Source organism: Erythrolamprus reginae, chromosome 1, assembly GCF_031021105.1.
Source record: "Erythrolamprus reginae isolate rEryReg1 chromosome 1, rEryReg1.hap1, whole genome shotgun sequence".
In the NCBI taxonomy this organism is placed as follows: Eukaryota; Metazoa; Chordata; class Lepidosauria; order Squamata; family Dipsadidae; genus Erythrolamprus; species Erythrolamprus reginae.
The window spans coordinates 81,173,121-81,200,957 of NC_091950.1; the positions used below are offsets into that span (position 1 = coordinate 81,173,121).

The 27,837-nt window shown below is 41.1% G+C and overlaps 1 protein-coding gene across 3 annotated transcripts in view; it reads right to left on the reverse strand.

The window, feature by feature from the left end:
- The window catches only part of RASGRP1 (RAS guanyl releasing protein 1), a 73,620-nt gene that overhangs the window by 43,864 nt on the left and 1,919 nt on the right, over window positions 1-27,837 (reverse strand). For 2 of the 3 annotated variants that reach the window (XM_070756521.1, XM_070756509.1), the window contains exon 2: window positions 21,689-21,840. In XM_070756521.1, the coding sequence (XP_070612622.1) occupies window positions 21,689-21,758 (70 nt within the window). In that variant the 5' untranslated portion in view covers window positions 21,759-21,840. Of the gene's footprint in view, window positions 1-21,688; window positions 21,841-27,837 lie in introns of those variants that run through there. The other variant, XM_070756517.1, reaches the window with a different exon arrangement.

Here is a 27,837-nt window from a genome sequence, read left to right on the forward strand (position 1 = left end):
ACAACTGATGGAGGCACTATGAAGCTATGCTTCATATAGCTATGAAGCATCTGTAAATAAACAACCAAACTCAGAAAGCACCAAGAATTCAACCAATTCAACCCTGAGTTACAGATATTATCTTCTGCTGCAAAAACTTTTTTTCAAAATTCAACTGTGAGGCATCACAACTACTCCTTGACTTTTTTATTCTCATCTCAATCATTTATTTTCAAGAGTCTCCATTCATATGCTAATCAAATAAACAGCAATGATTTTTAAAAGGATACATTTATCGTCATAGTTATTATTCAATCAACTGAACAAACCTTCAAGAAAATTACTAAAATTATTTGAAAAAAGACATAACACCTCCTTTCCCACAAAACACCTAAGTACTAAAAAAAGACACATATTTCTTTACAAGATGCATCAACAGGAATACTTTTTTTTAGTATTGCCACTAAAAGCAAGACTAATATATAAGTATTAATGGCCACTTATTCTGGTTTGCAGATAAAGAATGCAGCTCATATAGTGCTTAAGATAGGTTTTTGCTTAAAAGTAAAATAAGAAGTTCCTTCAATAGAAACACCAATAAACTGGATAAAATATAATAAATGGGACCACTACATGATAGTTACTCTTTCAATAAAACGACTATTAGTATCAAATAATAAAATATAGCCTGTGTGGAGAAACTCAACTATATTGGTTGTGAATGAATTGGCTGACTAATTATCTCAGGGACCGCCTTCTGCTGCAGGAATCCCAGCGACCAGTTAGGTCCCACAGAGTGGGTCTTCTCCAGGTCCCATCAACTAAACAATGCCGCTTGGCGGGACCCAGGGGAAGAGCCTTCTCTGTGGCAGCTCCGGCCCTCTGGAACCAACTCCCCCCAGAGATTAGAATTGCCCCCACCCTCCTTGCCTTTCATAAGCTACTTAAAACCCACCTCTGCCGCCAGGCATGGGGGAATTGAGATACCCTTTCCCCCTAGGCCTTTACAATTTTATGCATGGTATGTCTGTATGTATGCTTGGTTTTTATTATAATGGGTTTTTAAATTGTTTTTAGTATTGGATTATTGTTATATGCTGTCTTATTATTGCTGTTAGCTGCCCCGAGTCTCCGGAGAGGGGCGGCATACAAATCCAATAAATAAATAAATAAATATTGGAATTTTAGTTTGTGACTTTTTAATTAATTAGATTTGTTGCTGCATTGTTTATATTGTGTCTTGTGAGCCGCCCCGAGTCTTTGGAGAAGGGGGGCATACGAATCTAAATAATAATCTAAATAATAATAATAATAATAATAATAATAAATCATCTAAATAAATCAAGGTAGTTTAACATATTATTGTATTTTGGATGAATAGCATTAAATATTCTATTGGTCATTGGCTATATGGGACAATGCATCTCTTAGTTTAATCTATTTCACAAAAATGAAACAACACAATTACATCTTACTCAGTAGCTTGGAAGAGATATAAATAAAAACTCAAAGAAACACTTGTATAATTAACAAGTCATTATAAGATATCTTAAATGAAACTACAACTGTATTTATATTGTTACTTCAGTTTTCCTTTGTTTTATAGACCTGCATAAGTAATAATTCACAAATTGATTGTAAAGTTACTTTTTCATCATTTCTGTAATTATGAATGTTCAATAAACAAGGCAGTATTAAATGAATACAACTTCACTTGTAAAGGTGCTTTTTCAAGAGACAACTGGACTTTCCGGTTTCTCAAACCAGAAAGTCCAGTTACCTCTTGAAAAAGCACCTTTGGGACAACCAAGACCTGGATGACTGAGAATCTCCATAGACAACTTCACTTGTAACTTGCAACATCAAGGAGAGCTTTAATAAACTCAGAGTTGACAGTTTTAAAGGATATCAAGCTTTCTAAAAATTCAGATTTTGATTCAATGGAGAAGCTGACAAAGTGACTATGAAGACCTTGCAAGCTGCAAAAATAAAATGAGCTCCCTTTGAGTGGAAAAAAAATATTAAGATAGCTAAAAAAACCTATACTGAGCAATACTTGCTAGATACAAATGATCTATGAATTAATTCCAGACAAAGGAAAAATTGGGCATGGTGAAAAGATCAACATGCTCCCTCCTTATTGCAGGTGGTTCTGATATAGATTACTGTAATCAGTTCACTTTTAATATATATTATGCAACTTTATGAAAACGCAACACAAAATCAATTCAATAAAATCCCAGAACACAACAAACAAATAGTACCATTCAAACAATCAGTGTAATATAAACAAGATGGCCACTAAAACAACCAATACAATAATACATTTCAAGTAATGTTCTGAGATAAAAATGTTTGTGTACGAAACGGGGTAAATAGATAAACATTTGAAACAGTGGTTATTAATAAACAACTAAAGAAGGAAACAATCAGATCACATACAGCAATTAAAACTGCCAAAGCCTCTTTAAAGTCATCACATTTATAAGGAACTATAGGGAGGAAGATGGTTTTAGAGCTGTAGGATTTGTTCATCCTTTACCAAGAATGTGAATGAAGGCCAGAGAAATATAAAGACCAAACAATATTGCAAGGAAAAATAAGGGCAGACATAGATTGAAAATTTCATCTCCCTTTGGATAAATACAGTAATAAACAGTACTGCTGAGATCCCTAGCTACTGATACAATTCAGCAACAGAGGACATTTTGGGAAAACAGATTATAAGGGTTACATCTACCGTAAGTCTTCATCAATATATCCGCAAAGCAATTGGGAAACATTGGACGAGAAAAAGATGGAGGATGGGCTTTTTAAAATATGGAATGTATTTATCTAATGAATAATAAATCCTTTTTATATCATCAACCATAGTCAAAGCTTGAATTATTTCTAATTATAGAATCCAGTTTTATCCATAAATCTTCATGCAGAAGTTACATACTGTATCCATGGAAACATTAGAACAATACTACGAACTTTTTATTTTATTTTTTACTATTAAAAATATTACATGGTAATTTATTTCAATATTCATTTGAATTGAACTCAGTCTTAGCAAGCAAAGTCAGTACCACTATTGTTGCAACAATGTTATTTTTAAAATAATAATATTATTATTTATTGTGGATAGCCCACAATCTGTTAGATGTCAAGGTCCCCTTCGAACACTATGGATAAACATCATCAGTACCACTATATATCCCACTGAGTGAGATCCGCACTGAGGGATATAATAGAATTCTATATTCCGGGCTAATCTTTGATTTGTTTTTTATGCAAGTCCTTCAAGTTTTCTTGGCAAGATTTTTGGAAGTGGCCAGCCATTGCCACCTTCTCAGGGCTGTGTGAGAATGACTGGCCCAAGCCATCCAACTAGTTTTATGCCAAAAACGGGACTAGAAATCATGCATTTCTAGCCTGATATCTTAACCACTGTGCCAAACTAGCTCTCTATTCTTGGATACATCCACATAATTTTCCTAGAATATATATATTGACTGTGCAATTTATTAACCACTGGCAGCAGTGTTTATAAAATGTGTCAGATCAGTTTATAAAATGTTTAGCTGACTGCAGTTTAGAAGTCCTTCATCTTTAGTTTGACTGCTGGATCACTTTGCAATCAATGCTCTGTACCAGCTATTTGGGTTAGTATCATCCTTACATTTCAATACCATCATCTATTTTTCATTTTTATTGTTATTATTAGAAGAAATGAGACATTAGCGACCGATTAGGTCCCACAGATTGGGCCTTCTCCGTGTCCCGTCAACTAAACAATGTCGTTTGGCGGGACCCAGGGGAAGAGCCTTCTCTGTGGCGGCCCCGGCCCTCTGGAACCAACTCCCCCCCAGAGACCAGAATTACCCCCACCCTCCTTGCCTTTCGTAAGCTCCTTAAAACCCACCTCTGCCGTCAGGCATGGGGGAACTGAGATATTCTTTCCCCCTGGGCCTCTACAGTTTATGCATGGTATGTCTGTATGTATGTCTGGTTTTTATAATAAAGGTTTTTTAGTTGTTTTATTATTGGATTGCTACATACTGTTCTTATCACTGTTGTTATCCGCCCCGAGTCCACGAAGAGGGGCGGCATACAAATCCAATAAATAAAAAAATAAAATAAAATAGCACTTGAAGCACTGTCCTATCTTTTAAAAAAGGAAGTCTGTTTGATTTCAGCTGATTATAATCTCGGGTGAAGGGGATGTATAAGATTTGCAGATGTAGAAATATATATGTGATACCCAATTTTAAAATAGTACTTTATGGATACACAATAAACTAACATAAACATTACAAGCTGGTGGATTATGTTTCCAAACAATACTTTGCAGCTGATTCCTTTCGTTGGAAATACAGTTTTTGATGGCAAGATGCATAGCCTCTTACACTTGAGCAATGGTGTCAAACTCAATTTCATTGAGGGTTGCATTAGGGTTGTGTTTGACCTTGGAGGGAGGGCAGGGGAGGCATCGCCAGCTCAACATCACTCGTGTCAGGAGCACTGTGGTGGCCTGAGTGTTCTGCCAACAAAAACAGGCTTCCGAGTTCCATTTCTGGCTGCGATAGCCTCTTCCAACCCTGGGAAAAGGAACTCAGGAAGGCCAAACTCCATTTTTGCTGGCAGAAGCATCACGAGCCAATCCTTCGCTGTTTCCAGGGCAGCACCGCAGGCCAGATCTAAGCACCTATGGGCCGGATACGGCCTGCAGGCTTTGAATTTGACATCCCTGCACTAGAGGATACTCCAATATTTGATTCAATACACCAACACCTGAAATTGCTCTAGCAATATATTTTAAATGGCATTTATTAGATTCTAGATAGATGTAAAGAAAAAACTCTCATTCTAGTAATCAGGCCTATATCTATTTAATTTCAATAGTGAACAGCACTTTGTACTCTCAAAGTTATTTTCTGGAAAATTCTGTGTTTTATATGGGCACTTTTTAAAACAAGGAATTGAAATGTGGATTACAAAATATTCCAATACACTGTAAAGCTTATATCTGTACCATGCCACTATCTGTCATAATGTTTGCATTAATACTGGTATAATGACCTATGGCGTTCCCCAGGTCCCTCAGGGTTGTGCAAAATTAAAAATTATTTGCCAAATATTGAAGATATTTGTAAAATGATGTCACTGTTCTCATTATTAGTTTTTTTAAAATGTAGCCTTTTTATGAAACATTTTATCAACGTTACTATAGTAGACTTAATATTGCTATTTTTTACCTAATCAATAAATATTCTACAAATGTGTAATTTTGAACTGTGAATATTTATTTTATTATTTATTTATTTTATTTATTGATTTGTATGCCGCCCCTCTCTGGAGACTCGGGGCGGCTAACAACAGTAATAAAACAATGTACAATAATAATCCAATAAATACTAAAACTGATTAAAAAACCCATTAATATAAAAAAACCAAACATACATACAGACATACCATACATGAAATTGTAAAGGCCCAGGGGGAAAGAGCATCTCAATTCCCTCTGCCGCCAGGCATGGCGTTTTAAGTAGCTTACGAAAGGCAAGGAGGGTGGGGGCAATTCTAATCTCTGGGGGGAGTTGGTTCCAGAGGGCCAGGGCCGCCACAGAGAAGGCTCTTCCCCTGGGTCCCGCCAAGCGGCATTGTTTAGTTGACGGAACCCAGAGAAGACCCACTCTGTGGGACCTAACTGGTCGCTGGGATTCGTGCAGCAGAAGGCGGTCCCTGGTATATATAGATAAATATAATGCTATGACTAAGAGCTGTTTTGAGATTCTGCATAATTTTTAAAAGTGGGCTAGGGGTCTTCAGAGTTTAAGAAACATTGATTTAGCCCAATTCATTCTGAAACTCCTCCACTTAACAATTTGACACTTCCATCAATATCAAGAGACAGAAACAAAACTTGTTCAAATTGGAGGGTCCACGTTATGTAAATATTAACAAGATATACTATAAATTATTACATTTTATAATATTGGATTGGTAACAGAATTAGTTTACTTCTGCTGGTATTTTGAATTAGCAAGTACCATTCAGGACACTTTTCAGTTGGGAAAATTATACCAAGTGATGTATTAAAAAAATGATGAATATATAAATGGATATAAGAACAAACTACAAGATACATAAATATCCCAATGTATATTCCATACAAGTTTACTTTTCACTAAAAGTTGGGCTCATTTTTCCTATTAGAAAACAAATGTATGCAATTCATGTGTTCCTGAATCTTTTTAGAATTCTGCCAACACTCCTTGTTTTCTGGTCTCATTATTAATAAAGTCCTCGGAGAAAAATGATTAAGAATATTTCTGTAGAAAAGGGGCCTAAATAACATTAACAACCCTTTAATATATAAAATAGGATTTCAGTCATAGATTTCCGAACATTAGAATTACAATTTTAATCTCAACAGGCTTCATGATATTATATGATATTAAATACATTTTAAATAAATGCTCTTGTAGCTCATTAACAGTCAGTGAATCTGTCTCTGATTTTGAATTTTTTTTAAAAATTGGCACTGAATTTTCATTTAATTGTTTCTATGGTAAATGTTAATTTATTGATAGCTGCTTTATGGTAGTTAAACACAATCAGCTCTTGTTAGCTAAATTAGCATTCTAAGAGTTCTAAACAAGTTTTGTATTCCCATAATATGATTAGTTTCCCATTAACTTCATTTCAGTTGCCAAGCAACATTAAGGCTTTTATGCCATTTTTGACAAAATTACAGTACAATGAGCTAAAAGCACAAGATTAATCTCATTTAAACATAGTAATAAGTCTTAGAACTGGGTAGTTTGCTGAGAACAGAACCTTAAAGCTACAGTTCAGAGACCAATGTATTTTAATATGCATTAACATTTTTAAAACATAAAAGGACTAAAATAAAAAATGAACTTGTTTCAATGTTTAAGGCATATAGAGAAAACATAAAATATATTAGGTGTCACATAATTTACAGTTACAACTTACCAGAATTTCTATGAACCAAATTAAATTTCAGTAACATATTGCATACTGGTAGAAACTGATTGACTTTCACACTTACAAATATTTTGGAATCTAATTATATATTTCATAGGTATATGATTGAGTTCAATAATGTTGACTATTTACATGTGAGTGCCTCAGTTAATTTGGTTTCTGAATATTCATGCTTAATAATTTGATATATAAATAGATATGTACAGCATGCGCTATTTAAAAAGGTGTTATGACCTTATCTGTTCTTGAAATACCAAACATACAGTAGATCTTTTTCTGGAAGAAGAAAAGTTTCATATATCATCTCATAAGAATTCTGAGACTCTGCTTCCTTGTTCCACTTCCTCCAAAAACATCATAGGAACCAACTTCAGTATTTATTTGAAAAGGTTAAAAAATATATTCAAAAAGTCTAAATTCACAGACTATTAATAACAGTGGAAGATAAGCTTTTTTATTAAAGGGAAATAAGATCCAAAACTTGGAGCTGTTTTCCTTTTGGTTGTACAGTATAATGTGGCTACATGCAGTTTCTATTTCTACAAAAATCCACAATACTAAAAGTTTATTATATGTGCACGCATGCCACAGGTGGCAATGGAGCCATTTTAGAGGGCACACAAGACCTTGCCCTATGTCAACTCTAGCGCGCATGTGCAGCCCTTCATGGCACCGGACCAGATTACCTCAGGGACCGCCTTTTGCCGCACGAATCCCAGCGACCAGTTAGGTCCCACAGAGTGGGCCTTCTCCGGGTCCCGTCAACTAAACTTGAAACATGTTGGCCAGCTGATTTTTGTCCTTGGGGAAGGTCGTTTCGCATTTCAGAGCATTCAGGGAAGCCGCTGAGTGCAAAAATACCTTCGGGACCTCCTTCTGCTGCACGAATCCCATCGACCGATTAGGTCCCACAGAGTTGGCCTTCTCCGGGTCCCGTCGACAAAACAATGCTGTCTGGCGGGACCCAGGGGAAGAACCTTCTCTGTGGCAGCCCTGACTCTCTGGAATCAACTCCCCCCAGAGATTAGGACTGCCCCCACCCTTTCGCAACCTCCTAAAAACCCACCTTTGCCGCCAGGCATGGGGAAATTGATTTCCCTCAGCTGCTTTGTTTTATGTATGGTTTGTTTGGGTTGTATGAGTGTTTTTAAATCAAGGGTTTTTAATCTGTTTTCCTGTTTTAATCATTGGATTTGTATTTTGTATTCTTGTTGTGAGCCGCTCCGAGTCTTCGGAAAGGAGCAGCATACAAATCTAATAAATAAATAAATTTTAAAAACAAAACAAAACACAGAACGGACAACTGGAAATTCAGAAAAGGACTTCCAGTTTGCCCATTGTGCTGTTTTTTGCACTCCAGGGCTTCAGGAAGCTTCCCTGAACTCTCCAGAGTGCAAAAAACAGCACAATGGGCAAACCAGAACTTTTGGTTTGCCCACTTATTCATGTTTCAGGCTTCAATGAGGCCTGTGCACATGCGTGGGGGCAGTGTGGGGGAGAGATGCATATATGGGGGGGGGGAGAAATGGGTGTGGGAACGTGCACGCATACTAGCACATTCACATACCTCCTTTTGCCATACAAACCAAAAAAGGTTCGCCAACACTGCTATAAGCAATTCATAACACTTTTTTTTGCACTGAAATTCTACAGTGTTCTTACATTTTCAAAAAAAGCTACTAAGCTGCAAATCTTCTCATTAACCTGCTAATAGTCTATTGTGTTTTCATGCTACTTGTGAGCCAAGGGAAGTTTTCTCTTTTTTCCTCACAATAGAAATTTAGAAGAATACTGGGATTTTTTATTTTTTATTTTTATTTTTATTTTTTTTTTATTACTTAGATTTGTATGCCGCCCCTCTCCGAAGACTCGGGGCGGCTCACAACATGTAAAAACAAATCATAAGCAATCAGACAAATTTTAAATATTTAAATATTTAAAAAACCCCATATGCTAACAGTCACACACACAGACATACCATGCATAAATTAAACGTGCCCAGGGGGAGATGTTTCAGTTCCCCCATGCCTGACGACAAAGGTGGGTTTTAAGGAGTTTACGGAAGGCAGGAAGAGTAGGGGCAGTTCTAATCTCTGGGGGGAGTTGGTTCCAGAGGGCCGGGGCCGCCACAGAGAAGGCTCTTCCCCTGGGGCCCGCCAACCGACATTGTTTAGTTGACAGGACCCGGAGAAGGCCCACTCTGTGGGACCTAATCGGTCGCTGGGATTCGTGTGGCAGGAGGCGGTCTCGGAGATATTCTGGTCCGATGCCATGAAGGGCTTTAAAGGTCATAACCAACACTTTGAATTGTGACCGGAAATTGATCGGCAACCAATGCAGACTGCGGAGTGATGGTGAAACATGGGCATACCTAGGTAGGCCCATGACTGCTCTCGCAGCTGCATTTTGCACGATCTGAAGTTTCCGAACACTTTTCAAAGGTAGCCCCATGTAGAGAGCATTACAGTAGTCGAACCTCGAGGTGATGAGGGCATGAGTGACTGTGAGCAATGAGTCCCGGTCCAGATAGGGCCGCAACTGGTGCACCAGGCGAACCTGGGCAAACGCCCCCCTCGCCACAGCTGAAAGATGTTGTTCTAATGTGAGCTGTGGATCGAGGAGGACGCCCAAGTTGCGGACCCTCTCTGAGGGGGTCAATAATTCCCCCCCCAGGGTGATGGACGGACAGATGGGATTGTCCTTGGGAGGCAGAACCCACAGCCACTCCGTCTTATCCGGGTTGAGCTTGAGTCTGTTGACACCCATCCAGGCCCCAACAGCCTCCAGGCACCGGCACATCACTTCCACCGCTTCGTTGACTGGGCATGGGGTGGAGATGTAAAGCTGGGTATCATCCGCATATTGATGATACCTCACCCCATGTCCTTGGATGATCTCGCCCAGCGGTTTCATGTAGATGTTAAATAGCAGGGGGGAGAGGACCGACCCCTGAGGCACCCCACAAGGGAGAAACCTAGGAGTCGACCTCTGGCCCCCCACTAACACCGACTGCGACCGGCCAGAGAGGTAGGAGGAGAACCACTGAAGGACAGTGCCTCCCACTCCCAGCCCCTCCAGCCGGTGCAGAAGGATACCATGGTCGATGGTATCGAAAGCCGCTGAGAGGTCAAGGAGCACCAGGACAGAGGATAAACCCCTGTCCCGGGCCCGCCAGAGATCATCCATCAACGCGACCAAAGCGGTTTCCGTGCTGTAACCGGCCCTGAAACCCGACTGCTGGGGACCTAGATAATCGGCTTCTTCCAAGGACCGCTGGAGCTGGAGTGCCACCACCTTCTCGACAACCTTCCCCATAAAGGGAAGGTTGGAGACTGGACGATAGTTGTTAAGTACGGCTGGGTCCAGGGAGGGCTTCTTGAGGAGGGGGCGCACAAGCGCTTCTTTATAGAGTGATGGAAAAACTCCCCTCCCCAAGGAAGCGTTGGTAATCTCCTGGGCCCAGCTCCGTGTCACCTCACTGCTGGCCGAAACCAACCAGGAGGGACACGGATCCAGTAAACAGGTGGCGGAACTCACAGCTCCGATGGCCTTGTCCACTTCATCAGGTGTCACCAGATCAAACTCTTCCCAGACAGGTGGACAAGTACGTGCCCCAGTCACCTCGACTGACTCGTTGTCAGTCGACTCTGTTTTACAATTGGAGTCGAGGTCGGCTCGGATCCGAGCGACTTTATCAGCGAAAAACGTGTTAAAGTCCTCGGCACTACTCTGTAAGGGCTCCCCAACTCCCCCCTGGTTAAGAAGGGAGCGGGTCACCCTAAACAGAGCGGCCGGGCGGGATTCCGCTGATGCAATCAAGGCGGCATGGTACGCGCATCTTGCCGCCTTGAGCGCCACTTTGTAAGTCTTAATAAAAGCTCTTACAAGTGTTCGGTCGGATTCAGACCTACTCTTCCTCCATCGCTTCTCTAGACGTCTCTTTTGGCGTTTCAACTCCCGGAGCTCCTCGTTGAACCATGGAGCTCTACGGGGTCTAGCACCTCGGAGAGGTCGCAAAGGCTCAATCCGGTCAAGAGCCTCCGCTGCGGCCTTGTTCCAGGCTTCCGCAAGAGACTCTGCCGAACTGTGGACAAGTGCCTCTGGTATAACCCCAAGCGCCGTCTGAAAGCCCTCAGGGTCCATCAGGCGTCTGGGGCGGAACATCTTAATTGGTTCCGCCTCCCTGCGGGGAAGGATTGGAGCCAGGAAGTCAAGCCGTAGTAGGAAATGGTCTGACCATGACAAAGGCAACGCATCTAAGCCCCTTAGTCTCAGACCATTACTCAGTTGCTCAGAGAGGAATACCATGTCAGGTGCGTGCCCTCCCTCGTGAGTCGGACCCTGAACTACTTGAGTCAGGTCCATGGCTGTCATGGTGGCCATGAACTCCTGTGCCAACCCAGAGGTTTCGCCGAGTGACGGCAGATTGAAGTCCCCCAGGACAATAAGTCCGGGGAACTCCACCGCCAACCCGGCTACCTCCTCGAGCAGCACAGGCAGGGCTTTTGACATGCAGCTGGGAGGCAGGTACGTGAGAAACAAGCCCACCTGAACCCCTAAGTCCAACTTCACAAGGAGGGACTCGCAACCCGCAATCTCCGGAGCAACGAGCCCACGCAGGCCAAGGCTCTCCCTGGCTACAATAGCCACTCCTCCCCCCTGGCTACAATAGCCACTCCTCCCCCCCTTCCCTGGGGTCGAGGTTGATGCCATATCTGAAACCCAGCTGGGCAGATTTCCGAGAGAGGAACTCCTCCCTCCGGGCCCAGCCAGGTTTCAGTTACACATGCCAGGTCGGCCTCCTCATCCAGGATTAAATCCCGGATGAGGAGAGCTTTATTTACCACCGACCTGGCATTGAGCAGCAGCAACCTGAGCCCAGGGCCAGAGTTACACTCATCACCAGTGCCCTGGGTTGAGCTCACGGAGCCGGAACAAGGAATAGTTATTAAACAGCGATCCCTCGTTCCCCTGGAACGGCTAACTCCGTGGCTCCCGCCATATCTACCTCTCCCCAGCAACACCGGGAAGACAGATATAATTCTTCAGTCAGTATGGAAACCAAGCATTCCTCCCTTTATGCTTGTGGAAAAAACATGGACTATCTTTTTTCCAGGAGGTCATTCATACTTATTCATGAAACCCATTGTTTCCTATGATACCAAAAGAACTGTTCAAAACATACTAGAATAAGACAAGTTAAAAAAAATTGGAAAAAATTATCTTGCAATCTGCAACTCTTACACTGCAAAAACATGTGGATTATGTCGCATGAATCCCAGCCACCAGTTAGGTCCCACAGAATTGGCCTTTTCCAGGTCCGGTTGGCCAGACAATGTCATCTGGTGGGACCTAAGGGAAGAGTCTTCTCTGTGCCGGCTTTGGCCCTCTGGAATCAACTCCCTCCAGAGATTTGCACTTTCATTTCATTTTTTTTCATTTTTCATTTATTTAGATTTGTATGCCGCCCCTCTCCGCAGACTCGGGGCGGCTCACAACAGAATAACAGAAGACAATTTCAGCAAATCTAAATTTCTACTAAAAACATTTAAAAACCCCATTTTCTAAGCACACATACATACACACATACCATTCATAAATTGTATATGCCCGGGGGAGTATGTCTCAGTTCCCCCATGCCTGACGACACAGGTGGGTCTTAAGGAGTTTACGAAAGGCAAGGAGAGTAGGGGCAGTTCTAATCTCGGGGGGAGTTGGTTCCAGAGGGTCGGGGCACCACAGAGAAGGCTCTTCCCCTGGGGCCCGCCAACCGACATTGTTTAGTTGACGGGACCCGGAGAAGGCCCACTCTGTGGGACCTAATCGGTCGCTGGGATTCGTGCGGCAGTAGGCGGTCTCGGAGATATTATGGTCCAGTGTCATGAAGGGCTTTAAAGGTCATAACCAACACTTTGAATTGTGACCAGAAATTGATCGGCAACCAATGCAGGACTGCGGAGTGATGGTGAAACATGGCATACCTAGGTAGGCCCATGACTGCTCTCGCAGCTGCATTCTGCACGATCTGAAGTTTCCGAACACTTTTCAAAGGTAGCCCCATGTAGAGAGCATTACAGTAGTCGAACCTCGAGGTGATGAGGGCATGAGTGACTGTGAGCAATGAGTCCCGGTCCAGATAGGGCCACAACTGGTGCACCAGGCGAACCTGGGCAAACGCCCCCCTCGCCACAGCTGAGAGATGTTTTTCTAATGTGAGCTGTGGATCGAGGAGGACGCCCAAGTTGCGGACACCTCTCTGAGGGGGTCAATAATTCCCCCCCCAGGGTAATGGACGGACAGATGGGATTGTCCTTGGGAGGCAGAACCCCACAGCCACTCCGTCTTATCCGGGTTGAGTTTGAGTCTGTTGACACCCATCCAGGCCCCAACAGCCTCCAGGCACCGGCACATCACTTCCACCGCTTCGTTGACTGGGCATGGGGGGAGATGTAAAGCTGGGTATCATCCGCATATTGATGATACCTCACCCATGTCCTGGATGATCTCGCCCAGCGGTTTCATGTAGATGTTGAATAGCAGGGGGGAGAGGACCGACCCCTGAGGCACCCCACAAGGGAGAAACCTAGGAGTCGACCTCTGACCCCCCACTAACACCGACTGCGACCGGCCAGAGAGGTAGGAGGAGAACCACTGAAGGACAGTGCCTCCCACCCCCAACTCCTCCAGCCGGTGCAGAAGGATACCATGGTCGATGGTATCGAAAGCGCTGAGAGGTCAAGGAGCACCAGGACAGAGGATAAACCCCTGTCCCGGGCCCGCCAGAGATCATCCATCAACGCGACCAAAGCGGTTTCGGTGCTGTAACCGGGCCTGAAACCCGACTGCTGGGGACCTAGATAATCGGCTTCTTCCAAGGACCGCTGGAGCCGGAGCGCCACCACCTTCTCGACAACCTTCCCCATAAAGGGAAGGTTGGAGACTGGACGATAGTTGTTAAGCACAGCTGGGTCCAGGGAGGGCTTCTTGAGGAGGGGGCGCACGAGCGCTTCTTTATAGAGTGATGGAAAAACTCCCCTCCCCAAGGAAGCGTGGTAATCTCCTGGGCCCAGCTCCGTGTCACCTCCCGACTGGCCGAAACCAGCCGGGAGGGACACGGATCCAGTAAACAGGTGGCGGAACTCACAGCTCCAATGGCCTTGTCCACTTCATCAGGTGTCACCAGATCAAACTCTTCCAAGACAGGTGGACAAGTACGTGCCCCAGTCACCTCGACTGACTCGTTGTCAGTCGACTCTGTTTTACAATTGGAGTCGAGGTCGGCCCGGATCCGAGCGACTTTATCAGCGAAAAATGTGTTAAAATCCTCGGCACTACTCTGTAAGGGCTCCCAACTCCCCCTGGTTAAGAAGGGAGCGGGTCACCCTAAACAGAGCGGCCGGGCGGGATTCCGCTGATGCAATCAAGGCGGCATGATACGCGCATCTTGCCGCCTTGAGCGCCACTTTGTAAGTCTTAATAAAAGCTCTTACAAGTGTTCGATCAGATTCAGACCTACTCTTCCCCCATCGCTTCTCTAGACGTCTCTTTTGGCGTTTCAACTCCCGGAGCTCCTCGTTGAACCATGGAGCTCTACGGGTCTAACGCCACGGAGAGGTCGCAAAGGCGCAATCCGGTCAAGAGCCCCTGTCGCGGCCCTGTTCCAGGCCTCCGCGAGAGACTCCGCCGAACTGTGGACGAGTGCCTCTGGAATAACCCCAAGCGCCGTTTGAAAGCCCTCTGGGTCCATCAGGCGTCTGGGGCGGAACATCTTCATTGGTTCCGCCTCCCTGTGGGGGAGGATTGGAGCCAGGAAGTCAAGCCGTAGTAGAAAATGGTCTGACCATGACAAAGGCAATACTTCTAAGCCCCTTAGTCTCAGACCATTACTCAATTGCTCGGAAAGGAATACCATGTCAGGTGCGTGCCCTCCCTCGTGAGTTGGACCCTGTACTACTTGAGTCAGGTCCACGGCTGTCATGGTGGCCATGAGCTCCTGTGCCAACCCAGAGGTTTCACCGAGTGACGGCAGATTGAAGTCCCCCAGGACGATGAGTCCGGGGAACTCCACCGCCAACCCGGCTACCTCCTCGAGTAGCACAGGCAGGCTTTTGACACGCAGCTGGGCGGCAGGTACGTGAGAAATAAGCCCACTGAACCCCTAAGTCCAACCTCATCAAGAGAGACTCGCAACCCGCAATTTCCGGTGCAATGAGTCTATGCAGGCAAAGGCTCTCCCTGGCTACAATAGCCACTCCTCCCCCCCTTCCCTGGGGTCGAGGTTGATGCCATATCTGAAACCCGGCTGGGCAAATTTCAGAGAGAGGAACACTTCCCTCCGGGCCCAGCCAGGTTTCAGTAATGCATGCCAGGTCGGCCTCCTCATCCAGGATTAGATCCCGGATGAGGAGAGCTTTATTTACCACCGACCTGGCATTAAACAGCAGCAACCTGAGTCCAGGGCCAGAGTTACACTCATCACCAGCACCCAAGGTTGTGCTCACAGAGCCAGAACAAGGGATCGTTATTACGCAACGATCCCTCGTTCCCTGGAACGGCTAACTCTGTGGCCCCCGCCATATCTGCCTCTCCCCAGCAACACCGGGATGTTCTGACCCTCTGTCCCCCAGAGATAGGTGCCTCCCCCCTCCTGCCTCTCCAGCGCCAGGTGGGCCAACTATGTTACTTGCATCCTTCCCATTCATTTCACCCATATTATAACCCCATCCATCCCATCCATACCCATCATTCACTCCATACATACCACACCCTCCCCAATTGTCCATCATTAACCCCCCAAAAAATTTAGTTAAAAATATAGAACAATTTATAGTTAAAAATACTAAAATTAGAATACTAGTAAAATAATGGATATAAAAATACAGTGATCCCTTGAGTTTCGCGATCTCGATCTTCGCGAAACGCTATATCGCGATTTTTAAAAAAAATATTAATTAAAAAAACCCCACTTCCACGTTTGGCTTCGGGAGTCAGCTGGGAAGCGGCGCGGCTGTTTTAAAAGGTCCCCCCCCGAACCCCCAACCTGGGTCTTCCCGGCCGCCCACGCAAAGGGGAAACCCCAGCTCCTCGCTGATGCCCGCCACTCGCCCGCCCGCCAGCAAGAGGGGGAAGACCCAGGGAAGGTTCCTTCGGCTGCCCAGCAGCTGATCTGCTCAGTAGCGCAGCAGCAGCGAGGAGCCGAATCGGGGTTTCCCCTTTGCGTGGGCAGCGGGGAACGCAAACTCCACCATCTACGCATGCGCGGCCATAGAAAAAAAGGGCGCGCATGCGCAGATTGGTGTTTTTACTTCCGCAACCCTACATCGCGAAAAATCGATTATCGCGAGGGGTCTTGGAACGGAACCCTCGCGATAATAGAGGGATCACTGTATATAAAAAATATGATAATGATGTAATAATTTAGTTAATTTTTAGTTAATTAAAAAAAGTCCAATCTAATCAGTAATATATAAAGTGCATATGTAGAGAATATAGGAATATAGGGATTTGGTTAGCAGCAACGTCATATCAGTTCTCAGTCTCTAGTTCTGGGTTAATAGCACTGCCCCCATTCTCCTCACCTTTTGTAAGAGTCTTAAAACTCATTTCTGTCGCCAGGCATGGGGCAATTAGATCAAGCACACACACACACACATGGTTTACTAAATGAGATGTGTGGTTGTGAATGAATTGGTTGACTGATTTTAATATATTGTATTTTTAGTTTGTAATTTTTAATTGATTAGATTTGTTGTTGTACTGTTTACATTGTATCCTGTGAGCTGCCCCGAGTCTTCGGAGAAGGGCGGCATACAAATAATAATTAATAATAATAATAATAATAATAATAATAATAATAATAATAAGTACTCATCTTGATCAGGTTAAATCAATAGATGCAATCTACATAGATTATTGTAAAGCCTTTGCTTCAGTAGTTCATAATAAACCTCTACTGAAACTAAAATCCTACGGCATCTCCAGACCACTACATGATTGGATAACAGTGTTCCTGTCTAATATACAACAAGTAGTCAAAGTAGGTAGTGCCATATCTAATCCTGCTCCTGTCATCAGTGGTGTCCCTCAAAGCAGTGTTTTAGGACCAACACTCTTCATATTTTACATAAATTATCTCTGGGACCTTATTATCAGCAACTGTGTTCTCTTTGCCGATGATGTTGAAATATTTAATGTTACCGACTACACTGCTACTTTTCAAAAGGATTTTGACCATATAGCTGAATGGTCTAGCAACTGGCAACTTCAAATCTCAGCCAAGAAATGCTCTGTCTTACACATTGGCAAAAATAATCAGAGCACAAAATACAACCTTGGTGGAAATGAACTTGTAGACGACCCTCACTCTGTCAAAGACCTTGGAGTACTCATATCCAATGACCTAAGTGCCAGAGTCCACTGTAACAACATTGCCAAAAAAGCATTGAGTTGTTGATAAGAGTTGCTAACCAGAGCTTACAAAACTTTTGTCAGACCAATTCTAGAATACAGTTCACCTGTATAGAACCCACATTGCGTATCAGACATAAATCGAGAGAGTCCAGAAATATTTTACAAGAAGAGTCCTTCACTCCTCCTCTCACAGCAAAACACCTTACTCCACCACACTTGGAATGCTGTGATTAGACAATTTACAACTATGTCGCTTCCAATCTGATCTAACAGTAGTTCATAAAATCATATACCAAAATGTCCTTCCTGTTAGTGACTACTTCACCTTCAACCGCAGCAACACACAAGCACATGTGTTGGAATGCATTACCTGACTGTAGTTTCTTCCCCAAACCCCAAAATCTTTAACCTCAGATTGTCTACAGTTGACCTCTTCCCTTTTCTAAGAGTTTTGTAAGGGGCGTGCATAAGCGCACCATTGTGCCTACCGTCCCTGTACTACTGTCCTATTGTCTTCTTTTATCATTACTTACTACTTATGTTATGCTTATACAAACTACAATCCTATACTTGTTCGATTAAATAAATAAATAAGAAAGTAAGTAAGTAAGTAAGTAAGTAAGTAAGTAAGTAAGTAAGTAAGTAAGTAAGTAAGTAAGTAAAGTAGATTCTGACTATTAAGTGTTTAAAATAAAAATCCTCTGCAGACACCTACAGTATATGGAGCTCTTCATCTACCTAACCAAGAAATGCCAGTTACCTTGGGAAGCACCAATTCTTATTTTAAAAAATAAGAATGGAGTGATTTACCTTTTCTTACTCTTCCCCCAGTTACAAAGTTATTAAATAACTTTTAATTTGCTATAAAAAGCACTAGAGCAGTAATGCCACATAAGCTTTCATTCACCATGGAAATCTGAATGTCTTATTAAAGTATATCATGATTGTGCTATTTAAATAATGTAACTTGTAACAAAAAATTAGTGTGCTGTTAAGAGAACTAGACAATTTTCTCCATGAAAATTGAACTCATAGTTGTTAGCAACCAAAAGACCTTTTGCAACTCATTTTTCATCCCTTAGCAGATTTGTGTATAGGCTCAAATTATGACTATAATGAAGCTTGCCCATCACTGTATATAACTCTTGACGATTCATGTGACAGACCCAATTTTTGACCTTTTTTGTGGCAGAGTTAAGTGAACCACTGCAGTCATTTACCAAATCCACAACTGCTAAACAAACCAATGGCTCACTATTGGCAGTTTTGTTAAATACAGGTTTTACAGCAAAACTGTCATAAACAGAGTCTCGTGACCATGGGACACTGCAAACACCTTTAAATGTGGCTCTGTTGCCAAGCATCTGAAGTGGAGTCATGTGACCACAAAGGAGGCAACCATCAGTCAGAACTTTGAATCTGAGTTGTAAGTACTCCTCAGATAGGTCTGCCGAAGTTTGACAAGTCACTATATGAATTTTAGTTAAATGAAACTAATTAATGTTAGCTGAAAGGTATGGAAAGCAGCAGTAAGATCTCCTATAAAGAATACAATGGATATTTATACAACTGAAGTATTGCCTAGTAGCAGGGTCAAACAGAAGTTGAATATACAAATCATGATTTAATGGAAGTGAAATTTCAAGTATGTTCAACATATACAGTGTGCTCCTCTAGACAGTGTTGGATTGTATTTCCCATCATTCCTTAACATCTGAAGAATTACATATTGTCCATTCCTGACATATATTTCTAAACCATGTTCAGATTCTCTCTTAAAAAAACTCCAGCCAAATACAGATTTGTAAATACATTCAGGAATATGAATGCATACAAACTCATTTTAATTCCAATAGAGAAATTTATGAACCATTTCTTCCAAAAGTAATCTATACTACATAATCAACAATTTGAGATGGTCACATTTTGACCTAAATTGTATTATCTGAGCTTAAAATCCTAAGGATTTATCCTTCATGACAGTTTAAAGTTTGTAAAACAAAATGCTTTTGCATAATATTGAATTCAAATTGTGTACATTTTGAACTGCAAAAACTTCATTTATAGCAATTCCAATGTAACAACTACTGACTATTGTGATTAACTGAACATGTAGTGTTTTGCATTTGAAATATTATAGCAGATAAGCCACCTATGCATTACTCATAGTTTACAAAACTAATTGAGAAACTTATTTGAAACTTCTCTTGATTATTATACTCAATTTTTCATTGGGTAGAACTATTGGGAAGTCCCAGCATATTCAACACAATGCCATTCTGCAAACCAATTTCACTCAAGTACATCAATAAAATTATAGGTGTTTCATTTCAAAACCCTCTTTTTAAATGTCTAATGCAAGCTATTCTTGAGCTTTGTAAAACTGAAACAACAAAAGAACACTTCAGAAACAATAAAAGCTGAAACACAATATTTGAACGTACTGTACTATATAAAGTGATTTAACACACAGTTAATTATTCTTTTTCACAACTAATTTACAGGAATATAATAGATAAATCAACTCAGAAGCTCAAACAAAGAGGGGCGGCATACAAATCTAAATAATAATAATAATAATAATAATAATAATAATAATAATAATAAATCTATGCATCTTTAAGATTTCGGTAGCATTTCCCTCATGTCAATTTGCCCAGCAATAGTTTGATGATGCAATCTTTATCATATTTGGAAACAAGTTTCATTTAATTGCTAAATAATTAAGATTAAATGAGAGATGAGAGCCAATTTGATCTAGAGATTAAGACATTAGGCTAGATACCAGGAGACAGTGAGTTCTAGTCCTGCCTTAAGCATGAAACAAGGCTGAGTGACTTTGGACCAGTCACTCTCTTTCACCCAATCCTCTACTCAGGATTGTTGTTATAGGGAAAATAAAAGGAGAAAGGATTATTATGTATGTACATCTCATTGAATTACTTATAAAATAATAAAAGGTGGGATTTTTAAAAAATCAAACAAGTAAATAATATACATAGAAAGTTACCCTTCAGTTGTTTAACACATCACTAAAAGGGGTACTATGTTATTTAGTTCATTTAATTTATTTAAAGTAAAAGCAGGAATAATATCTATTACTTAGATAATTGTGTAAGTGTAGATTTAACTTCTTTATTGCACTGTAAATAAACATAACCATTACATGAATCAGACATGATATGGAAACAATAGAAAACAAATGTTTTTGGAAATCCCACTAATTCACTAAATTCCACTTTATTTGTTATAAATAAATAATGTTCATGCTTTCCCTGGAATTAGGAAGGTTTGGTGTTAGGTGCTAAGCCTATTCACTGTTCTAAATTGTTCACAAGGAAAAAAAGCTATCAAAGTATTGTTTTACATGCACATGAATGAACTATAATTCAAATGGATTAACTATCTGTACTTGTACATTGTATGTAGGTAGGAGGAATAAACAAGGACAAAAGGCATCTTATTCACCTGCACCTAGAATAATGTACCTTCAGTTATATATTGAACACAAATACAATCTAAAAGACATAACAAATGAAAATGTAAAAATCAATATAGATATTATAAAATATAAACACATAAAAATAAAAATTCTAGCATTTCTGAATATGTTATTGCATTTATATGCATTTTATGAACAAAATAAATAGCAATTTATAAACAAAAGGAAACTGATAAAAATGGTAAAAAGATTATAAACATTTACAAATACCATTCAAGTCACTGGGACATATTCCAAAGCATGCATTGGATTGACAGTATACTGTTCTCTCTATTCAAAATTATTCTGTCAATAAAGTAGTAAAAACACGAATAATGCATATGGCAACTAAAAGCTTAACAACTGAGTTTTATAAATCATGGTCTTTTTTACAAGGCTAAAATATTGCTTTTATGGTAGAACAAGTACTTTCTTTCAAATTAGCCATCAATTTAGTTGTGAGCTATGTTTTAAAAGTGCAAAATAAAAAAATCCTTATCTAATTGATACTTATTTCAGTTCCACAAAATACCATCTACATTTTTTACTTATTCATATGCCTGTTATTCAGAGCTGGACACAGATTGATTGCATAGAATAGTGCCTGTGATACTTCTAGTGGACTGGTAAATTTTTACAAAAGCAGCACCTGCGCCCTCAATATTGCTAAAACATCCAATGCTTACAATTACTTGTAAGAGTAATATTAAATGTAAAGTCCCATACAATTATATATCGAACAGTACAAAGTAAATTGCTCAAATGCTTAAAAAACACTACTAAAAAATTGTAAAAATGGTTAAAATACAATCAACTCACCAAAAGAATCAATACAGGTATCAATAAGTTCATCTAGGCCAACTCCCTTGCTTAAGTGTCCCAACGACATCCTTATGCAGAATTCAGTAGTTTCAGCAAGATCTGGAGATCAGTAGCTGCCTTTGGATCAATGCTGCATCTTTGAAGCGTTCCTAAAGAAAGAACAGGGGGAGAACTCCAGTCACATGATAGAATAACATTTCACAAAAGCCTCTGCAGCAGGTTGAAAAATAAAACAGTTGCCAGGATCACAGGAACTGGGTTAGAGAAACAGTCCCTTCCCACTTAGAAAATGCATCAAAGGTCCCCCCTTCTGTGGAAGATATTTCCTTCCATAAATGTACTCATTAGTCCACCTTTTCTAAAGAGCCACATGTGGTTCTTATGGCACACAAAGCTTTCTGTTACTGTACAACCATCAGTAATCTTTATCCATTTACTTTAAGTCTTTCATTTAAAAATGAAGAAGCATTGACTAACCAAAATCGCAGCTTCTATATATTAGAATGCATACATTGCATTAAGTCACAGTCCCTTTACCTATGAACAAATTTCAAAAATCACATTTTGATGTACAGTGGTACCTCTACCTACAAACACCTCTACTTACGAACTTTTCTAGATAAGAACGAGTGTTCTAGATTTTTTTGCCTCTTCTCAATAACCATTTTCCATTTACAAACCAGAGCCTCCCAAACGGTAACCGGAAAAGGCAGGGAGAAGCCTCTGTGGGGCCTCTCTAGGAATCTCCTGGGAGGAAACAAGGCCTCCACCCTCACTGTGGTTTCCACAATCGCACACATTATTTGCTTTTACATTGATTCCTATGGGGAAAATTGCTTCTTCTTACAAACTTTTCTACTGAAGAACCTGGTCACGGAACAAATTACCGCATTTTTCGCTCTATAAGACGCACCTGCTGATAAGACGCACCTAGATTTTAGAGGAGGAAAATAGAAAGAAAGAAAGAAAGAAAGAAAGAAAGAAAGAAAGAAAGAAAGGGGGAAGGGACAGAACAGAGGAAGGAAGCAAGGAAACTTATGAAAGGGGAGAGTAAGAGAGGAAGGACTGAAGGAAGGGAGGGAGGGAAGAAGGTAGGAAGGAGAAAGAAAAGAAGAAATAGAGGAAGGGAAGGTAAAAGAGAGAAAGAAAAAAAGAAAGAAAGAAAGAAAAAGAGAGAAAGAAAGAGAATGAAAGAGAAATAAAAATAGAGAGGGGGAATGAAAGAAATGGAAGGAGGGAAGGAAGGAGAGAAAGAAAGAAAGAGAAAGAAAGAAAGAAAAAAGAATGAAAGAGCAAGAGAGAAAGAGAGAAAGCAGAAATGAGAAGCTGAGAGCTGGCAGGCCAGGAGCCTCGCATGTGCTGTTGGAAGGGGGCTTGGTGGTCCTGGGAGATAGTGAACATTGTTCCTTCTTCACTCCCAGCACAGAGGGGTGGCTTCCTCCCCGTTTCCCCGCTGCACCTCCCCAGTGCAAAGCGCAGGACTGCCGCCTCCCCCTCGCCCCAGGATCTCGCGCTTGCAGCTTCGGGCAGGGGGCTTGCGGGGAGGCGGCAAACGGTTGCTTGGAAGCAGAACCTCGGAGCAACTCAACCGCCTTGCTTCCACCGGAGAAACACCAAAGCGAGAGCTGGCAAGCGGGGGGGGAACGGGGACTGCCTTCCGCGGGAGTTCGGGGGGGTTGGGGCGCGCAGGGGCCGGCAGGCAGGCAGGGAGGGAGTGAGGCGCCAGCATCGGACAGGTCGGACGGAGGTGTCGGACGGGCAGCTCCGACCGGCTGCGAGCGACTGGCTGGGTTTTGGGTCTTCGAGACCTCTCCGCCTCCTGAAGCGATTCCCGTAGCCATCCCAAAGGCTCGGAGCCGCCAACGCTCCTCCGGTGCCGCTCCGCCTCCTAAACCTGCGCAGTGGAGGCGTCCCCCGGCCCAGCACTTCCGGAGGCCGAAAGGCGCGGCTCTCTTCGGGGTTGGGAAGAGGAGAGGCGGCGACAGAGGCGGGACACTTTTGGTGAGTATATCGCCGCCCCCCCTCTGCTCCAGCGCCTCCCCCCCCTCCCTGCCTGCATCTTCGCTCCATAAGACGCTGCTGATTTTTCATCCTACTTTGGGAGGAAAAAAACTGCGTCTTATGGAGCAAAAAATACGGTAAGTTCATAAGAGAGGTACCACTGCATTTAGATAATATACTAAAGCATAACCTGTCATAATAGCTAAGTTCACACAATATGATATGCTAAACCTAAACCAAGCACATTATGATTTAACATACTGTATAAGCTAATCATACAGAATCAAAGAGCTGGGATAACTTCATTTACAGGTAGCTCTTGATTTATGATTGTAATGGAACCTGCAATTTTGGTCATAAGTAGTAATGGGGTCGACACAGGATCCACACCCAATTTTACAACTTTTGCAGCAGTCATTAAGCAAGCATAGTGGTTGTAAAGCAAATGCGTTATATCATTAAGTGAATTCTCTATGGGGCATTTTTTCCAAAAACTGGAAGTAAACAGTTCTCTAGAAAAAGGTGCAAATGGCCATAAATGTGGGCTAGTTGTCAAGTGGAGATTGGAACTTCAAATTCAGATCATAAATTCCTTTTTCAGAATCCATTCTAACTCTGAATGTTTGCCAAGTGACCAGTCATAAGTTGATGATTACCTGTACAATAGTCCAGCTTTTTGTCATTAAAACAGATCACTGGTATAGAATCTTTGAGAGGTAACCATCAATTTTCTGCTCAAAAGCCTCCAGTAATGAAAAACCCACCTCTACCTGATTTTTAATAATGTGTATTGAACAACCGCCCCCCCCCCCCCTTTTACATCTGATTCTGTTGGATCAGATTTCATGCTTTATATTAAAATAAAAGATATAATTTACCTAAATAATTAACTGTGTAAGATATGGGTTGGGGTTGTGTGGTCTGAATGCTTCCCAACATTGTAATCTACTTAATACTTCTGCAAAAATTTTGTATAGATTTCACACAAGCAAAAATTTGGGTATCTAACAAAAACTAAAATAGCTTTTCATTAAAGATTATTCTGTCTTGCCAATATGGTATAAAACAATCATAAATCATGTGGACATTTACCGTACTTAATCTTTACTTCCTTATGTCTAGTAATCATAAAGATATAGTAAGTCAAATGTATGTATGAGCAGAAAGCTCAGGTGAGACTCAGATATGTTGGCAAGATTCAGACTTTCAGAGATGGGACACTGTCCTTGGTGGATCTCCCAAAAGGTGCCCTTTCCAAAAAGAAATGAGCTTTCTTGGGAGTTTTTCAAAATTTCTTTTCACTTCTGAAGAAGTTCTATGGACGAAAATGCTTTGAAAACAAAAACTAACAGTTGTCTTTTGGAAAAAGTTTGTTTGGACAAACATGACCTGGTTAATTGAGACTATCCATAGACATTGTCCTTGAAGGGAAAGATGAAAGTCAATATTTTCCAAAAAGCCTGGCTTTCTTCACAAATACTGTAATGAATAAGGTCCAGATGATCTCTTTATGCAATGTATTTTCACTGTATGCTAAATGTATGCTAAAACCTAAGGGCTCATTTCAATAACATAGGTAGAAAGCAATTGATGACTTATCTATGTGCAAGATATATGGTTGCACAGTTACCATAGGTATTTCAGGACTGGCACAAGATTTAAATTGTATTTCTCAGTTTTTGGCAAAAAAATCCAAATCATCTTTCTTTCTATGAACTGAGCTGAAGGGAGAATATCTTGATGAAAGGAAAAAAACTCCCACCCAGAAATTTTAGCAAAACATCTGAATTAGAATTCAACCTTTAGTGACATCTATACAATGTTTTTTGGCAATGTCACAAACTTTTTTTTGTTTTTGCTATTGTTTTCTTCAAGGCTGTTTATGTAAATTCCCAGAATACCTGTATTAATCAATTATCTATTCCAGGTTTGACTGTGTTTAGTTTCTAAAATCAGCAAGTCAGCTAGGCCATCTTCTACTGGGAAATCTTTGAAAGAAAGGATATTCTAGCAAAATTCTAAACGTTCTCTCTAGTTTTTAGCATAATAATTTGAGGAATGCTCATTTTAGTGAGTTATCTGCTTTTTGCAAAGACTATTTTTATATTGGAGTTCTTATTGCATTTTGAAATGCTGCTGGTTTATTGTTTATGTCACTTACTAAGTATTATACTTTTAGTAACTTCATTCTATTGTGTTTTAGATACATTTGAATATAGAACCATTACCTTCCTAGAAGGCTATTATTAGTTTTCAAAAAATAGTTAATACATAATTGAGCAAATCACCAGGTATTGATAGGAATTGTTTATCCTCATGAAAAGTGTGAGTTGATTTGATAGAAAGTGATTGGTCCAAAGCTCACAATGCACTTCCGTGAGTTAGGATAGACTCTGGATTGTCTCAATTCTGGTGTTTGTTTATGCTATAGTAATTACACTAATTTGGCAATTGCCATACCAAATATGTAGACAATTTTTAAAAATAAAAAGTAGAGTTAGTCATCAATTATAGAAAGTACTGAGATACTGAGTGTAGAGGAGAGGAGCTCATAAACTCTGCATAGTTATTTATTACACTGTTTTTGGTGGAAGCCAAGTCAATGTTCATGTTAATGTGCCCTTCTAAGTGGAAAATTTGTACACAAAGAACAACCAAATTTTTAGACACATGCTTAGAAATTCTAGAAGGTTTTTGCATGGCTAGTTAAGAGAGAGTGCAAAAACATCCACGATAATTCACATTAACCTCTGTTCTAACAACTACTGAGCTTGGTGTATGTGCATCCATGGGTGTTCACAAAGGGTAAATTTAGTAGCATTTCTTGTAAGGTTTAAACAAGTTTCTCCTAAAATCTGAGAGCATTTTTAAAGCACCTTGAAAAGCTAGTTTCTCTCAGGTGGCTCTGATGTGTCTATCAATGAAAGCATTTTCTCCATTTCCTACTTTAAACTCCTATGGGGGGAAGGGGGACAGGGACTGAAGAACTCAGGGGCAAACATTGCTCAGGGATGTATTCAAAGGGACTCTAAAGTTCAAAATGACAGATGCAACTGTGTTATCAAAGCTCCAGCTCTTTTAATATGCGCTGCATAGATAAAAAGGGGTGGTGGGACTTTGATCAGCCCACCTGCTTCTTTGTTTTAATATTATTGAATCTTCCATCCCATGCCACCCCTGATGCTTCTTTCGTATATCTAGTCTCACATGGGAATTATGGATAGCTTTTCCAGACTGTTCCCTCCCTCCCTTTTTTCCAGGGAAATAAAAATCTTAACTCTCTAAAAACAAAAGAATAATTTTTTAAAAATGGTAAAACACTGTTTTACATGAGCAGACTCGGCAGAATCACCTGACAAAATATTTCATGCATCACTGTAATGAAATATAGAACAGGTAGACATAATATCTGATTATCTCTGTGCATGCTTATTTTGTTAGTTACATTATTGCAGATAGATTGCAGAGAACTTCCCAGTTAGAAAAAGAAAGACAACCCCAGCTTGAAATTTTGTCTTCCCCTCCAAGTCCTTGGAGAGAGGCAGCATACAAATCTAATAAATTATTATTATTATTATTATTATTATTATTATTATTATTATTATTATTATTATATATTTTTAGCTCCTCATTTCAAGCCCAATGTGCTCGATTTCAACCCAATGTCTGTTTATTTCTTTATTTATTAATTGGATTTCTATGCCGCCCCTCTCCGAGGACTCGGGGCAGCTCACAACATATAAAATACACAATATACAATATCTTGAATCCAATTAACTAATTAAAAATCTAAAACCCCCAAAACCATTAAAAAAACAATCATTCCATTCACTCCACATGCTCTCAATACATTCATTGGCCAGGCAAGATCTAATGGCCCCAGTCCTAGCGGCATAAATGAGTCTTCAGACTCTTATGAAGGTGAAGAAGGTGGGGGCAGTACGAAGATCCAAGGGGAGCTGATTCCACAGGGTTGGGGCCCCCACAGAGAAGCTCTCCTCCTAGGCGCCACCAAACGACATTGTCTAGTTGACGGAATCTGGAGAAGGCCGATTATGTGGGACCTGACCGGTTGCTGGGATTCATGCGGCAGAAGGCAGTCTCGTAGGTATTCTGGTCCCACACCATATAGGGCTTTATAGGTC